The sequence below is a fragment of the Aotus nancymaae genome, unplaced genomic scaffold (assembly GCF_030222135.1).
Source record: "Aotus nancymaae isolate 86718 unplaced genomic scaffold, 86718_ANA_hifiasm-v0.15.2.pri h1tg000021l, whole genome shotgun sequence".
NCBI classification, from domain to species: domain Eukaryota; kingdom Metazoa; phylum Chordata; class Mammalia; order Primates; family Aotidae; genus Aotus; species Aotus nancymaae.
Window position 1 is genome coordinate 15,622,606 of NW_026988433.1, and position 17,012 is coordinate 15,639,617.

The following is a 17,012-nucleotide window of genomic DNA, read 5'->3' on the forward strand; positions in this document are numbered from 1 at the left end:
GTGCCTACAGTCATGCACATGCATTCACATGTCTTTACATGTGTTCATGTGTGCATAAATATATTTACACACAGGCAGACATACATTTGCACTCAGAAACAAGAATGCACATGTATATACCTGTAGGCACAGACATAGTCACACTTGTGGCTTTTGATCCAGTTACAGTGATTCCTTGTGTGGTGACAGAGGGTCAGGTCATTTCCTCCCGATGACCATTTTAAAGCCAGTGGTCTGTAAGAAAGGCATTCTAAAACAATTTTGGATTTGTCTCACTTGGGTGAACATTTGTCCAGCTAATTTAATGTCCAGGAGCTGCCTGGGAAGACTCTATGAGTGTGTGATGTAGGAGTTTGGGCAGGGAATAAGGAAAAGGAAGAGGCAGAAACCATGGACTTGACGTATACGTCCATGTTTGAGTGATGGTGTGTCTGGCTGGGGCACGCCCCTCCCTGATGGGCGGCAGTGGGTAGTTCAGTCTGTTTCTACCTTGATAACACAGGCTTGCAGATAAGTTCCCTTATTTAACTGCATCTGCACTGGCCCGAGTTCAAGTTCCTTCTTCCTCATTAACCCAACTCAGTCCTAAGCAGAACCTTGTCCCTGAACCTATGACACTTGCTGGCACTTTCTCATGTAGTATGTGCCTCCCCACCAGACTCAGTATCTCCACACCGGGCACAGTGGCCGGCAGGGCTCTGGAAGTGTTAGCTCAACCCGTGTATAGAGCATGAATGGTTGAATGAGTGAGCAAGTAAATGAATGGAAAATCCACTTGATCTTAACCACACCCCAATGCAGAGGAGAACGGCTGAAATTGAACAAAGCCCTTCTAGTTTAAGTAGCCCAATTTCTGTTGGCTCCACCCTGATTTCTTAGAGCAGGGGTCAGCAAACCTTTTCTATAAAGGGCTGATAGTAAATATTTTCAGCTTTGCCATATGGTCTTTGTTGCAACTCCTTAACTCCGCTGTTTTAACATGAAAGCAGCTATAGACAATTTGCAAACAAAAGGTATGGCTGTCTTCCAATCAAACTTTATTATAAACACTGAATTTGAATTTCATATAATTTTCACATGGCACAAGATATTATTCTTCTTCTGAAAAATTTTAACCATTTAAAGGAATGTCAAATCATTCTTAGCTAATGGGTCATTCAAAAAACAGGCATCGGGCTACATTTGGCCAGTGGACCATAGTTTGCAATTCCCATCTCGGAAGCCTGGTTCTAGTAAGCCCCAGTATCTGCACTCTTGCAAATTCTTGACCTAGAGCAGTCTGAGTAGTGGGCTAGTTGGGCATGTGCTGGGTTGGCCCAGCATTGGAGGCCTTCTCAGAAAAGGGGCTTTTGGCAAACCGGACCCAGCTCCTGCAGCATATCCTGGCAGAGAAGGATACTGGGCAAGTCATGCATCCTCTTGGGCTACTACTTCCTCACTGGAGGAATGGGAGGATGAAAACTTCCCCCTCGGTCTCTTGTGTGGGTAGAATGAATACAAGCCTTATCTGAGGAGCTTGAAACACTTTAATATCCTTGTTCCTTAGCCTCTTTCCTTCCACTTCCAAAGAGGCCATGTAGCTTAGTGGTTAAGAATAAGACCTTAGTATCAAATAGACAGAGGGTAGAATACCAGTTCTGCCTCATATATCTTAGCGACATGACCTTGGCAAATGACCTGAACTCTTTGAGGCTCAGTTTCCTTATCTGTTAGATGGGAATAACACCTGCCTTATGGCATTAGGTTAGGATTGCAACCTATGGAGATAATTTATGTAAAACCTTCAGCAGAGTCCTCGTGGGAGGGTTCACAAATACCATTTATTATTCTGAGAAGGCAGCATAGCTCTATGGCTACAAGCTTTGGGTTTAACTTCAGACAAAGCCAGGTTGCAGCCAGGCTGTGTCACTCAAAACACAACCTTGGGAAATTCCGTCCCCTTCTGCATTCTGATTTCTTCATCTCCACCATGAAAGGAGCAGATCCAGTGATTTCTAACATTAGTCTACAACCTGAGTTCAAGACATTTCTATACCTGTTCTGTCTTCTACACGTGATGTCTTACACCATGGCCAGGTAGGTTCTGTGTTCAGATACCTTCCTAGCCTCTCCTTCCTCTTACCTCCCTCCCCATTTCCTTATCTTTCCATTTCCTTTCACCAAGGATCAGACCTGACCAACAGGTCCAGGGTTGACTCAGCCCCTATGGCAGAAGGGAGCAATGCCCACCCTGGCTGACTGCGTTACACAGGCCATCCTCCCAGTGTCCTCAGCCTCCCTTCCTATGTTCTCTTGGGCTATGGGGCCCATGGGTGGAAAGAACACAGCCATTTGAGGTGGAGGTTATGTCTACCATGCATTTGCCTGCCCCTTCATCTCTTACCAGCTACACAGTTATTTTAAAAAAAAAAAAAAAAAAAAAAAAAGGCTGGGTATGGTGGCTCATGCCTATAATCCCAGCACTTTGGGAGGCTGAGGTGGGCAGATCACCCGAGGTTGGGAGTTCAAGACCAACATGCAGAAACCCCCTCTCTACTAAAATACAAAATTAGCCAGGTGTGGTGGCACCTGCCTGTAATCTCAGCTACTCAGGAGGCTGAGGCAGGAGAATCACTTGAACACAGGAAGCAGAGGTTGTGGTGAGCCGAGATCATACCATTTCACTCCAGCCTGGGCAACAAGAGCAAAACTCCTTCTAAATAAATAACAAATGGTAAATTCTGTCTTTCTCGTTAGGGATTGAACTTTCCTGGGCCAAGAGTGTTATTAGGTTTTTCAGTAATCACCAAGCATTTGTTGTGTGCCCACTTCCAAAGAGGACCAGAGTGAGCTAAACCCTGTGCAAAAGATAGAAGGAGCAAAAATGCTTCCTCTCCTCTCAGAGTAACAGCCAGGAAGTCTCTAAAGCAAGGCTGACCTACTTGGAGTATGAATTTGGTTCAGATTCCACTTTCTCATTTCAGTTCCCCACCAGTTCAATATTTTCCAAACTGTCTACAGAATAAGCATATGTGTCTGGTTTTACTCTAGTCAGAAGTCAGAGGTACTTTTTCCATTTCTTCCTTTTTTTCTCAGTTTACAAAAGGAACATGCATTTATTGGAGGAAAAATTAGGAAAGAAAGATAAGCAGCAAGGGGAAAAAAACAACTTATAAAACCTCCTAATCCTAGTAGCCAGAGATAGCTCTGCTAACACCCTGGGGGCTATCCTCTCCCTGGATTTTTAATGCATATGAATTAGGTGATATATGTGTACAGTTTTTAAAACAGTAATTCAGTCTACTGTTAAGTTGAAAAATAAGTGTGGTTCTGGTCAGTCAACAAAAAGAACTCAGTGGTTTGATACCCTTGATGCCTAGCCCTAGAGGCCTGGAGCAGTGGCGTGTTTGGTCTTTTTGCCCCTGTGGTAATGGAAGAGGCTCAAAGTTCATCACTAATTTGATCTGGGCTTGGCTCATGGTCTATTTCATGTGCTAAGACAGCAGGTAAAGGTGCATCTTGGCATGTTGGTCCGTTTTAACACTGCTGATGAAGGCATACCTGAGACTGGGCAATTTACAAAAGAAAGAACTTTAAAGTCACAGTTCCAAATGGCTGGGGAGGCCTCATGATCATGGCAGAAGGTGAAAGACACGTCTCACATGGCAGCAGACAAGAGAAGAGAACTTGTGCAGGGAAACTCCCCTTTATAAAACCATAAGATCTCGTGAGACCTATTTGCTATGACAAGAATGGCACGGGAAAGACCTGCCCCATGATTCAATTGTCTCCCACTGGGTTCCTCCCACAACACATGGGGATTATGAGAGCTACAATTCAAGATGAGGTTTGGGTGGGGACACAACCAAATCATATCACTTGGCATGAAGCACAGCCCTCCCCAGCTACAGGGGATGCAGGACACTTATCCCCAAGAAGACAGATGATAGGAGTCATTCATTCCTCTGTTTATCCATGCACTCATTCCAAGAGCATTTCCTGGGCCCCTCCCCTGGGCCAGTGTGGACAAGGATAAATCCAGCAGCTCTGAGACCTTCTAGCTCTAGCCATCTGCAGCCTGCTTTGCTTGTCTCTGGGTAGCAGCTGGGAATTCCCAAATAGAAGCAGCAAATACGTAAGGACTAACATGGCCCTGCCCAGAATTTGGAGGATGGAAGGAAAGGCCTAGAGTTGGATTGGGGTAGTCTCAGCTGAGCTCAATGGGCAAATGAGGGTTCAGAGGTCAGGCTGTCTGAATCTCCAGAGTGCCCTGCTCTGCTAAGTCACCTTTTCCCAAGGTTCTTATGAAATCCTGAAAAGAGATGAAGATTTGGGTCCTGGACTCAAATCATGACCCTGTTGCCTAGTCACTGTGGGACCCCAGTGCAGGTTATTTTTACCTTCCTGCACATGAATTTCTTCATTTGTAAATCGTGTCTCTCCTCCTAGGGGAGATGGTGTGAGAAGTTCTCGGGGCAGTGCCTTGCAGGAGAAAACTCCATCGATGGAGATCATCATCTTATCTCATTTAACCTGCAAGTACTGCTGAATGGTGGCATTAAAATTGGACATAAAGATCACAGGCACCTGTGCAAAAGATGGAAGTGGCAAGATGCTTATTTCCTGCCCTCAAAAATAACAGTTAGGGAGTCTCCAAAGCAAGGCTGATCCCTTTGGAATATGAATTCGGTTCAGACTGTATGCCCCCACCTCACAGTTTACAAAGCACTGTAAATTACAAAGGTTTTAGGTAACTTGCCCAAAATCGCGTAGCCAGGAAGTAGCAGGTTATCTCAGGTGGTTCTGATTCTAAAGGGTATGCTCCTAACTAGGCTGACTTATTGCCTCAGTCTCCTGGTTTGTACCCATTTTAGAGAGTTATGAGAAGCATGTAATGAAGTGCTGCCCGGACACCTTTTGCCTCTGTGCCTGGCACCCTGGTTGGCCCTCTAAAGACGGTTGTCATCCTAAACAGGATGCTGCTGCCCGGCGTGGAGGGATTTGATAAGGAGTATTAGAAGTCGTCACAAGTCTTTGCCTTGAAACAACATGATGTGGTGGGAAGGTGCCCCTGCTGCCCCTCCTGAGATGCCTGCCCTGGTGATCCTATTAATGGAAGCACCTAGCACCTAGTTTGTTTCTCTATTGCCCTAAATATAATTTGCAATTATTTTATTTGCATATTGTCTCCCCATGAGAATGTCAGCTCTCTCAAGCAAAGAATCAGCCCTTCTGTCCTGCACACACCATCATCGTGACATTAAGGAAAACGTCTCTGGGTGCAGTGGCTCATGCCTGTAATCCTAGCACTTTGGGAGGCCAAAGTAGGTGGATCACCTGAGGTCAGGAGTTCAAGACCAGCCTGGTCAACTTGGTGAAACACTATCCCTGCTAAAAATACAAAAATTAGCCAGGCATGGTGGTGCACACCTGTAATCCCAGCTAGTTGGGAGGCTGAGGCAGGAGAATCACTTGAACCTGGGAAGCAGAGTTTTCAGTGAGCCAAGATTGTGCCACTGCACTCCAGTCTGGGCCGCAGAGTGAGACGCTGTCTTCTAAAAAAAAAAAAAGTGGAAAACATCTCTATTTAGTGCTAATGTTTGACACCTTTCTAACTCTAACTTGCTAAACTTTTTGTTTGTTTTACAAAAAGAGGAGCCTTCAACCTTAGGGCCTTTGGCAGACCACAGAGCCAAACTAGGATTTCGCTTTGTTTTTTAATACGTGTTTGTTTTCATTGTATTTGTTACACTTCTCTGGGGGTAGGGACTCCAGCTTCCCGTCTGGCAATGATATAAGGTAATGACAGAAAGTCCCTCTTTAAAGTACACTGATTTTTCCCCCAAGGGCAGTGCATTTAACAAAAACTATTGTCAAGTGATAAATAGGAGTTGGTTGATCTGGCAAATCCATATAAATACAAGTGGGTGGACCTCGAGTGATAGCAATGTGAAGGATACTGAATGAGATGTGCAGTCTTACCCTTAGGAGATGCTGAGAAAATATGATGCAGGACTGGGGAAGAGCATGTCTCAGGATATCGTTAGACAGTGTCAAGAACAGCAGGTCCCAGGCAGTGGCCGGACCACACAGTGTGACAAGAGGTAGAGGAATGCCAAGCTACCATTTCCCTGCAGTTCTTCGTGGAGTGAGTTGGAGGCTCACATGTCTCAGTTGGCTGCCTGTGGCCTGGGAATACTCCCTCCCTATGAAGCCTAGACCAGGGAGGGCAGAATGTCACCCAGAGACCCAGCAGCGTGCAGTCATATAGTCTGGTGCAGAAGGGACAGCCCCTGATGTGCAGAACCCCACATATCAGTCTTTGAAGAGCCCAGAGCTGTCAGCCTCTGACCTCTTGACTTCACAAAATCAGATTCAGCTCTGGGGAGAAGAATTCAGCAAGACAGAAGCAGAGTCTACGCTTCCTTTTCCCCTCCCCACTTCTCTGAGCTTTGCAGCAATATCAGAGGATGGAGGAGGGCAGGGAGGCGTGCATTAGCAAAAGCTCAGTGCCCTCATGGGCAGCTAGGCTCTGTCTTTGCATATCCTGAGGCCTGGAGGGCCACTGTCATCTTTCTTGTCTCACTAGGATGTGAGCCTTCCCCAGCCAGCCCCTTACTTAATGGAACTCTATAACTCTTCATTTCCTGGACACACGTTGAGTTAAGCAGGTGGCAGACAGCTGGCATTTCTCACTTGCTTTCTGGCATGTCCCATTTTTACAGGACGCTAACCTGGCATTTTTTATTATAAAGCCCCAGAGTCCCAAGGTTTAATATCTTGAGTGTTAGATTCATGAGCAACTTGGAAAGTAGAGATTGCCGGAGGCTAGAATTTGATGGAGTGTGCGACCTGTCACTTGGAATGTGATTTATTTGCTCAAGGGAGGGGGAAAGAGCATGGGACAATTAAGTGGGATTTGAGTTTTGAGAAGGGGAGAATGCTTAAAAGGGAGTGAGCAGCAGAGGTGTTGTAAATCCCTCTGACAGCTTGAGTGTTTTTTAAAATAACAGCTGACTTTGAAACCAACTGCCTTGGAAGCTCAAGACAGACAGAGCCAGGGACTATTTGCACCCAGCTATCTATGTCTGTTATTTGGAAGGTAAATACTTGTAGAGAGCAGCCACTGGGAGACACTCTTTGGATCCCAGCCAGATGGCCTTTGCTGTGTTACTCAAGCATGCCACACGTTGTCCTACTCAGGGCCTTTGCACTGGCTGTTCCCGCCAGCTTGGAATTCTCTCCCCAGATTTCCACATGGCTGGCTTTTTCCTTCATTCAGCTCTCAGAATAAAGATTACCTCCCCAGAGTGGCTTTCCCTGGGCACTCTGGCTAAAGATGCTCCCAGCTCCATCTATTCTCTATCCAGTAAGTCTCTGTATTCACTTTATAGCACTCCTACCTCTCTGAAGTCACATCTATTTGCTTGTTTATTGTCTTCCTTCTTCACTGGACCTTCAGCTTGTGGGGTTAAGGACTAGGTCTGTCATGCATACAGTATCTCCTGCATCTAGAGCACTGTGCCATGCCCATTCTGGCACCCACAAAGTGGATTTTGAACTTAATGGATGATGAGAGTGGGCTTGAGCAGTGGTTCCCTTGACCCCCGGCATCAGCATCATCTGGAAACTTGTTGGAAATGCAAATCAGAAACTCCGACCACCTTTGTTTTAACAAAGCTCCCCAGGAGATTCTAGTGCCTGCTCAAGTTTGTTAACCATTGGCCTAGTGCTTAAACACCCACGGGGTCTAGTCAGGTGCTGTAAGTGCAGGAAGTAGACCAGGTGTGGTACATTACAGAGTAGTGAGGATTGTGGCAGAGGAGACCCCAGGTGCTCTGCATACAGACATTCCTTTTGAAGCCCAAGGATGCCTGCAAGCCCAATAACCCCCATCCTAAATGGACCATTTGTTACTCTCAACTAGACTCCCCTCAGAGCTCCAAACCCAAGTTCATGAACAGATAAGCAAAGAAAAGTGAAGGCTCAGACCCCTAAAGAAGCTATTTTGTTTTGTCGGTTGTCACACCATGGTGGGGCTCTCACTCCCTGGAATACTGGAAGGGGAAGTCTGGCTGTGGGAAGCAGCCTGTAGCACTGCATTCATTCATTCATTCATTCAGCACTTGTAACATTAACCAGATAAACCCAGTCCTGCCTGTATTTTCACGCTGCTGACAAAGACATACCTGAGACTGGGAAGAAAAAGAGGTTTAATTGGACTTACAGTTCCCCATGGCTGGGGAGGCCTTAGAATCATGGTGGGAAGTGAAAGGCACTTCTTACATGACAGCAGCAAGAGAAAATGAGGAAGAAGCAAAAGCAGAAACCCCTGCTAAACCCATCAGATTCCGTAAGACCTATTCACTATGACGAGAATAGCACGGGAAAGACTCACCCCCATGATTCAATTACCTCTCCCTAGGTCCCTCCCACAACACATGGGAATTCTGGGAGATACAATTCAGGTTGAGATTTGGGTGGGGACACAGCCAAACCTATCACTGCCCTCTTAGGGCTTAGTCTGGAGGGGGAGGCAGTTCATTATCACAGACTCCAGGCAACACCCGTCCAATTACAACCACCACAGCTGTTGCAAATGGGGAGTCCACAGTGCTTCAGGAATCTACTGGGGGAAATGACCTACTCAGAGAGGCCAGGGGAGGCTTTTGAGGCAAGTGGGAAAAGCATTGCAGGCTGAGGGAACGACAGAGGCAAAGGCCTGGAGGCAGGCTGCTGTGATTGGAACTCCGTGAATGACAGGAAGAGTCATACGAGAAAAGGGAAAACGATCTGTAGGAGCCAGACTACATGACACCTCCAGGCACTGGGAGACTCAGGTCTCTTTCTAGAGGGCGCTGGGGAGTCCTTGTAGCAGTGGAGTGGCCCGGTCAACTTTGCATTTTGAAGCAATTGCTCATAGTACCATATGGAGAATGAATTTGGAAAGCCAGAGAGACAGTGAGGAACAGTTGTCATCATTCAGGAAGAAGAATATTATCAGCAATAATATTCATGGTAATATTATTAGTGATAATAGCAGCTGTTGAAGGAATAGACGCTGTAGCTGGACACTGGACAAAGCACTTGTGTGATTTCATCTCAACCTCACACCTGCTCACAAGGCAGCACTCAGTGCCCTTCTGTCTTAGTGGCTTGAAACAACAAACAACAAGAACATGGTTCTGAAGGTCAGAAGTTCAAAGTGGGTCTCATGGAGCTAAAATCAGGATGTTAACAGAGCTGTGCTCCTTCTAGAGGTTCTAGGGGATAATCCATTTTCTTGCCTTTTCCAGCTTTTTTGAGGCTGCCTGCATTCCTTGGTTTGTAGCCCCTTCCTCTATCTTCAGAGTCAGTGATGATGGGTTGAGTCCTTCTCCCATCACATCTGTCCAGCTTCCTCTTCTGCCAAATCTCCCTCTGCCTCTTGCTTTTGTCTCAGTCTTTGCTTTTGAAGACCCTTGTGATTATATTCATCAGGCCCGCCCTGCTAATCCAGGATAATCTCTCTCTCTCAAGAGTATGACTCAATCACATCTGCAAAGTCCCTTTTGCCATGTAGGGTAAATATTCACCAGTTTCAGGGATTAGAATGTGGACATCTTTGGAGGTCATTATTCAGTTCACCACACTCCTGGTTACAGAGGCAGAGACTGTGCCCCCATGAGATGCAGTGTGTCCCAAGGCCATGGGGGTTTGGGATGACAGAGCTGGGCTAGGAGCCAGGATATCAGTCCTCAGAGGTGGCTGTTCCCAGAAAAAGCCCCTGCTCCCCACTATTCACTCCTGGCCCAGGTACCTGGGCTTGGTGGTGAGGAGTGTGGAGAAGGAAAAGGACATAGCTGTCACAGGTGTTTGGCAGAACGAGGCAGTCTGGACAGCTGCCCTCAGAGAAAAACCTTCTAGATGGTTTTATCTCATTGTTTCTGACAAGCCCCTTTTAGGCTGGTTTCATCTTGTACCCACAGTGCCATCTTAGCCAAAGGCTCTCTGTTTCACCTGAGATAGGGGCTCAAAGGGCAGCTTTGCAGGAACCACCTGAGGCCAGGCTGGGAGAGGTGGGGTAGCCTGCAGATAAGATGGGGAATTCTCAGGCCTTGCCTCTCTTCTTGGAAAAAGATGATTTTTGGTAAAGAGAGATACTGAGAGGTACGTGTGAGAGTGTGCACGCACGTGCACCTACTGCCCTAGAAGCTAGAGAGGTGTGAAATACACTATTGAGCCACTGAAACATTTTCTGCTGACCTCCAGATGGACTGTACTACCAGCAGGCCTCGTTAATCTTCGTTGCCATAGGCGATGGGGGTAGTGACATTACAGCTACCACTTTCTGAGGACTTATGACATGCCAGAGACTCAGAGGAAGTTGTTAAGAAGCAAAAGATGGGTTAACCTCCAGACCCAGGTGGCCTGCATTCAAAACCCAGTTCCTGTAATTCCACGATTGGGTATTTATCCAAAGGAATTGAAGTCAGCATGTCAAAAAGAGAGATCTGTGCTCCCTGGTTCATTGTAGCACTCTTCACAATAGCCAAGATATGGAATCAACCCGAGTCCACCAGCAGATGAATGGGTCAAGAAAATGTGACATAGAAATGCAACAGAATATTATTCTGCCTTTAAAAAGAAGGAAATCCTATCATGTGTGACAACATGAATGAACCTGGAGGACATCATGCTAAGTGAAATAAGTCAGGCATAAAAAGACAAATACCACATGATCTTACTTATATGTGGAATCTAAAAAGTCACAGTCATAGAAATAAAGTAGGATGGTGGTTACCAGAGGCTGGGGAGTGTGGAGAGTGGGGAGACATTGATCAAAGGACACAGAATTTCATTTAGACAGGAGGAATAAGTTCAAGAGGTCTATTGATCATTTTGGTGATTGTAGTCAATAACAATATGTTATATACTTGAAAATTGCTGAGAGAGTAGATTTTAAGTGTTCTTACCACAAAAAAGTGAGATAATGCATATGTTAAATAGCTTGGTTTAGCCATTCCACATATATACGTATATCAAAACGTGGTACACAATAAATATGTACCATTTTTACGTGTTAAATTAAAATCATCCCAGCTCTACTTAATCTCTGAGCCTCTATTTTGTCATCTATAAAATGAGATTGATATCATGCTTCATTAAATCATTGAAGATACCTTCAATTAGATCATTCTCCATTTAGGCTGGGTGCAGTGGCTCATGCCTGTAATCTCAGCACTTTGGGAGACCGAGGCGGGAAGATCACTTCAGCCCTAGGGTTTGAGACCAACCTGGACAACATAGTGAGACCCCATCTCAAAGGAAAGAATATTCACCATTTATGTGCTACAAAGAAAGAAATAGAGTGCCAATGAAACTATGATCTGTCAGTGGTTGCAGGACAAGAGATGTGCATCTTGGGAATCAATGAGAGACAGCAAGAATACCCACTTTGTAAGGCTCTTATGCTTAGGCTAGTGCCTGGCACATAGAATGTGCCCAGGACATGTCAGCCTGCATTGTTGCTGCTGTCCCCATTTCACAGACATGGAAACTGAGGTTGAAGTCACTTCTGAAGTTCACCCAGCAAGTAGTAAATGCTGATGTCAGAATTTGGGCTCAGTTTGTGCTCTTCTCTTCCCTCGGCTGTGATACCTACTTAATGGCTAAAGAGTCATGTCTGATAACTGGGTACCCATACAGTGGAGGAGAAGATAGGAAGAAGTTCGAGAATGGGTTCCCATCAAGGCTGTGCATCCATGAGCTGGTCCTCTGGGTGTCCGTATCCTCACCCATAAAATAGATACAATAGGGGTTGCTATTATATATAGGGGTTGCGGCATTGCTCAAAGGAGTCATGGAAGTGATATAGGTTTCAAGCACATGCTCAGTAAACCTTCATCCTCTTCTCCATTCCTTTTCCCACATCTCACACTGCTAGTGACTTTTAGGCCACCATTATTAGTCATGAGGAATTCTGAGCTGGGAGCAGTTGCTGTGGACACTTGGACTGCCTTGCCGGGACCATCCTAGCTGTCATCCTGGACACCTGCCTGATACCTGCTTATCTTTAGAGCTCAGCTTTCATCTTGAACTTGTCTCCAGCTTAGCTCCTGATAAATACCCGGATGGGCACAGCCAGGCCTGGAGACCGAGATTCCTCTGTAGACATTGCCCATCTGCAAATACTCTTCACTGTGTAAAGACTTTAGGAAAGGATATTTCAGGTATCAATGCTGCTTTATGTTTTTTACATATTTCAACACCATATATTAATTGTTAAATCTTTTCCTGATGACTTTTTTTTTTTTTTGAGACAGGGTCTCACTCTGTCACCCAGGCTAGAGTGTGGTGGTGCAATCTTCACTCACTGTTCAGGAGTTCACTCCTGAACTCAAGAGATCCTCCCTCCTCAGTCCCCTAAATAGCTGGGACTACAGGCTACTACACACAACTAGTTTTTTTGTGTATCCTTTGTAGAATTGGGGTCTTGCCATGTTGCCCAGGCTGTGACTTTTTAAAAACATTTTTTGGAAGAATAACATACCTGCAGAAGTATCCAGATCATAAAAGGACAGCCCAGTGAGTTTCCACTAGGTATGTAACCAGTGCCCAAATCAAAACACAGAATACTGCTTTCCCCCAGCACCCTAATCTCCTTCCAGCAGCCCCGCCCACCACACACACACACTCAAGGCCATCACAGTGCTGACTTCCAGCACGTAGGTCAGTTTCGTCTGCTTATGCACTTTATATAAATGGAGTAGTCTTGGGTGTCAGGTTTCCTTCACTCGACATTATGTTGATGAGCTTTATCCATGTTTTTTGCACTTAGCAGTAGTTTGGTTATTTTTATATAGCACAGCATGAACATATTTTGTTACATGTATATATCATATTATATCCACTTTTCTGTTGACGAACATTTGGGTTGCGTCTTGGTTTGGACTACCGTGACAAAGTACTGCAGACTGGGTGACTTAGAAACAACAAAAATTGTGCCTGTAATCCCAGCTACTGGGGAGGCTGAGGCAGGAGCATCACTTGAACCCAGGAGGCAGAGGTTACAGTGAGCCAAGACTGCGCCATTCCACTCCAGCCTGGGTGACACAGTGAGATTCTGTCTCAAACAAAAAATCAAAGAAAAAAGAAACAACAGAAATTTATTTCTCCCAGTTCCAAAGGCTGAAAAGTCCAAATCCAGTGCTAGCATGGGCAGCTTCTGGGGAGGGCCGTCTTCCAGACTGTTGACTTCTCCTTGTATCCTTATAAGGCAGAGGAAGAGTGAGAGAACTGGCTGGAGTCTGTTTTAAAAGAGCACTAATCCTATTCATGAGGCTCCGCCAAAATGACTTAATTATCTTCCAAAGCCCCACCTCCTAATACCATCACATTGGGATTAGGATTTCAACATATGGATTTTGGGACACAAACATTCAATCCATTGCAGGTTGATTCTAGGTTGGGATTTCAATGGATAGGTTGCTGTTAACATTCTAGTGCGTATGTAGGGGTGAATATAAGAATTCATGTCTATTGGGTACTAACTTAGAGGAAGAATCACTGGTTATGAGTTTGTATTAGTCCGTTTTCACGCTGCTAATAAATACCTGCCAGAGTCTGGGTAATTTATTAAAAAAAGAGGTTTTATGGACTCACAGTTCCACATGGCTGGGGAGGCATCACAATTATTATGGAAAGCAAAGGAGAAAGAAAGGCACATCTTGCATGGCAGCAGGCAAGAGAACTTGTAAAGGGGAACCCTCCTTTATTTTTTATTTATTTTTATTTTATTTTTATTTTTTAAGACAGTTTCATGCTTATTGCCCAGGCTGGAGTGCAGTGGCATGATCTCAGCTCACCACAACCTCCACCTCCCAGGTTCAAGTGATTCTCCTGTCTCAGCCTCCCAGGTAGCTGGGATTACAGGCATGCACCACCACACCTGGCTAATTTTGTATTTTTAGTAAAGACGGGGTTTCACCATGTTGGTCAGGCTGGTCTCAAACTCCTGATCTCAGGTGATCTGCCTGCCTCGGCCTCCCAAAGTGCTCAGATTACAGGTGTGAGCCACTGCACCTGGCCAGAACTCTCTTTTATAAAACCATCAGATCTCAGTCTCATCGGTCATGAGACCTATTCACTACCAGGAGAACAGTATGGGGGAAACTGCCCCCATGATTCAGTTGTCTCCACCTGGCCCCGCTCTTGATATGTGGGGATTATTACAATTCAAGGTGAGATTTGGGTGGGGACACAGCCAGACCATATCAGGGTTATTTGTATGTATATTTCACTTTAGTAGCTGTGCCAAACTTGGGCAGTAGTTTCTCCAGAAGCTCCTGAGGTCATACGGGAGTGAGAGAAGCAAAGACTTCAGCAGCTGCTGAAGGGAAAGAGGATGTAAGGGGGGAACGAAGACAAGGGGTGGAAATCTGAAGCTTGAGACTTTCCTGTGGTTACCCTGAGCGGGAGACTCCAGAGAGTCTTGGAGCCTGTTGGCAGTGATGTGCTCTGCGGTCTGCAGTGGGGAGGGTATCTACTGGGCTCTGGCCTGTGATAAGTGTAGGTGGCTGTTCAGGAACAAAGTATCCAGGGGAGGGAATCCGCCCACAGTCTCAAATATTGAAATGTCAACATGGAGTAATTGGCTGCTCTGCCCACCTTTCCTCCACCTCTGCTCCAGCAGCCACAGCAAACGCCCTGCCTGGGACAGCAACCTGGGGGATGCGGGGTCAGCCCTGACTCAGCTGCCTCCTGCCAGCTGGCTGGGTGACCTCCTCGGACAGGCGAATCAGCCGCCCTGTGAGTCAGCTACTCAGGGACTCTCACCTTAAGCAGATGAAGAAAAAAATGTTAGTCGAAGATCATGGGTGGTTATCAGTGGCGTTTTAGATGAGCATATGGATGGGTGGACAGACAGTTGTGATATGTGTATAGATATATCACTTATATACTTGCACAAGTGTATGTGTATCTGTTCACCATTTTATTGATCACTTACAAACTCATAGTAGCCAGTGATCTCATGGAAATTTACCATGAAGAAATGTACTAGGCATAGAGAGGTGCCTACGCCTTTACGTGCCTGGTTTCATGTGATTCTCCTGACAACTCAGAAAAGCAGGAGCTGTTGGCCCCATTTTGCAGATAATAAAACTGAGGTTCAGAGAGGTTAATGCACTTTCCCAAGATCACACAACCACTAAATGACAGATCAGGATCTTAACCCCTTAGTCCTACTCTAGACCCCCATGCTCCTAACCACTGTGCTATATTTCCCACTGGGTGCCAAGGCCTGTATCCAACTCTTTATCTCATTCAGTCCTCATTTTCAGCTACAAGATTAAGAAGTATTAATTTCCTTTGATTGATGAGGAAACTGAGGCCTAAAAAGGTAAGGTAACCCACCTCAAGACATATAGTAAGTAAGGAGCAGGACTGGGATTCTAACTGACATCCCTCTGATAGCAGCGTTCTTGCTTTAACCACAGGAAATACAATCTCAGTAAAGCTCAGTACACAACAAAGGCTCAGTAAATACCAAATGAATGAGCATAATGCTAGGAGTATTTTAGCAATAGCATCGTAGGTTAAAAGATAAAAATTCAAACTGTGATTTTGATGTAGATGGAAAATTTTCATACTGACATTCTTCTTTTGGCCCACGTTGGATACTCTGAGGCAGTCACAGTGCTAGGGGCTGTGAGTGCTGTGATGAGTTTAAAATTCATTCATTCAGTGACAGCGCTTGTGGATGCCTGCGCTGTGCGTGCTGGGAATTGGGCTCAATGCGGAGGAACAGGACGGATGAGCGTACAGGCGACTAAATGAGAAGGTGTTACTTTCACTGCATAATGTCGTTTTTCATCCTGTCATTCATCTTAAACTACTGGTCCTCGAAATGAACTCAATGAGGCTGAAAATAGTCTGAAAAGCTCTTTACCTAGACAGGCGTCTTGTTTGGGGGTGGTATTATTGGTGTTTACACATCCCCATCCAAACAATTGACTGCATCGTTTGCTGATGATACTTAATACGCATCAGCCCCCACTTTGCTGGTCTTTCATCACTGTCCTCACACACCGACTCCTGGCAAGTGCATGCAGCTGGCATGAATGGCCAACAGAATGCTGTCTGAGTGGTGTCTGAGGACCCAGAAGTTGTTGATTTATGTGCCGCTTTCCACCTGTGAGCCTCTGGGATGGACTGGATGTGGCAAACCTGTTTCTGAACTAGGCTAGGTTCTGCGGATGTCCTTATCTGTCAGCCATGTTGGCCAAGTTTCTAAAGAATCTGCAGGAACTTCCTCCCAGATCTGCATCCCAGAACCAGATCTAAAGTCCAGTCCCAGACTTATTATCTCATAAGCACAATAGTGGTGTGTCCACGTGTCTACTCAGTCATTTGTCACTTGTAGTAACTGTTGTGGGTCACCCTCTTCTGAACAACTGCCATTAATTTATCTTGTCCTTTTGCTTTTCAGCCTCTGTAAGGGACGGACGCTCTATTCTGTTGTGAGGGACGCCAAAATCGTCTTAGATGTCAACAAAACCAGGCAGATTGCTCAAGAAATTGTGAAGGTACTGTCAGCTCTAAGGCCTCTTACCTAAATCTCAGAAGGACCCAGTTTCCCCAGAGAAGCCTCCCCCAACCCCGGGCTCATAAGATTCACGGTTGGGTTTCAGACTGCCAGTCTGGACTAAAAAGAAATTAGACTTGACCTGAAAAATGCCAGGCCATGTGTAAGAATTCAGCCTAGATACGATCTTTAGGAAGTGTCCACCAATGTTTGGTTTCCATCTGGTGTCTCATCACCATGATACTTGGACCTACGCAAGGACTGGGGGTCGCATATAAGTTGTTCAGTCCTTTTGGTTGGCTCCACCATCCTTTGAGTCCTTGAATTCCCATAAGTGCAAACCATCTCTCTCCACTGCTACTAGGGAAACAGCAAATTGTTGGGTGTCATTTTGGATTAAAACAAACAAGAACATCCTGTGTTTTCTGGCAGGTGCCTTATTAGTCAGTTGTACTCAAGCTTTTAT

At 45.6% G+C, this 17,012-nt stretch overlaps 1 protein-coding gene across 2 annotated transcripts in view; it reads left to right on the forward strand.

Moving 5' to 3' along the window:
• KSR2 (kinase suppressor of ras 2) overlaps positions 1-17,012 on the forward strand; it is a 517,853-nt gene that overhangs the window by 477,066 nt on the left and 23,775 nt on the right. For both annotated transcript variants that reach the window (XM_064379757.1, XM_064379758.1), the window contains exon 15: positions 16,451-16,547. In XM_064379757.1, coding sequence (XP_064235827.1) covers positions 16,451-16,547 — 97 coding nt within the window. The remainder of the gene's footprint in view (positions 1-16,450; positions 16,548-17,012) is intronic.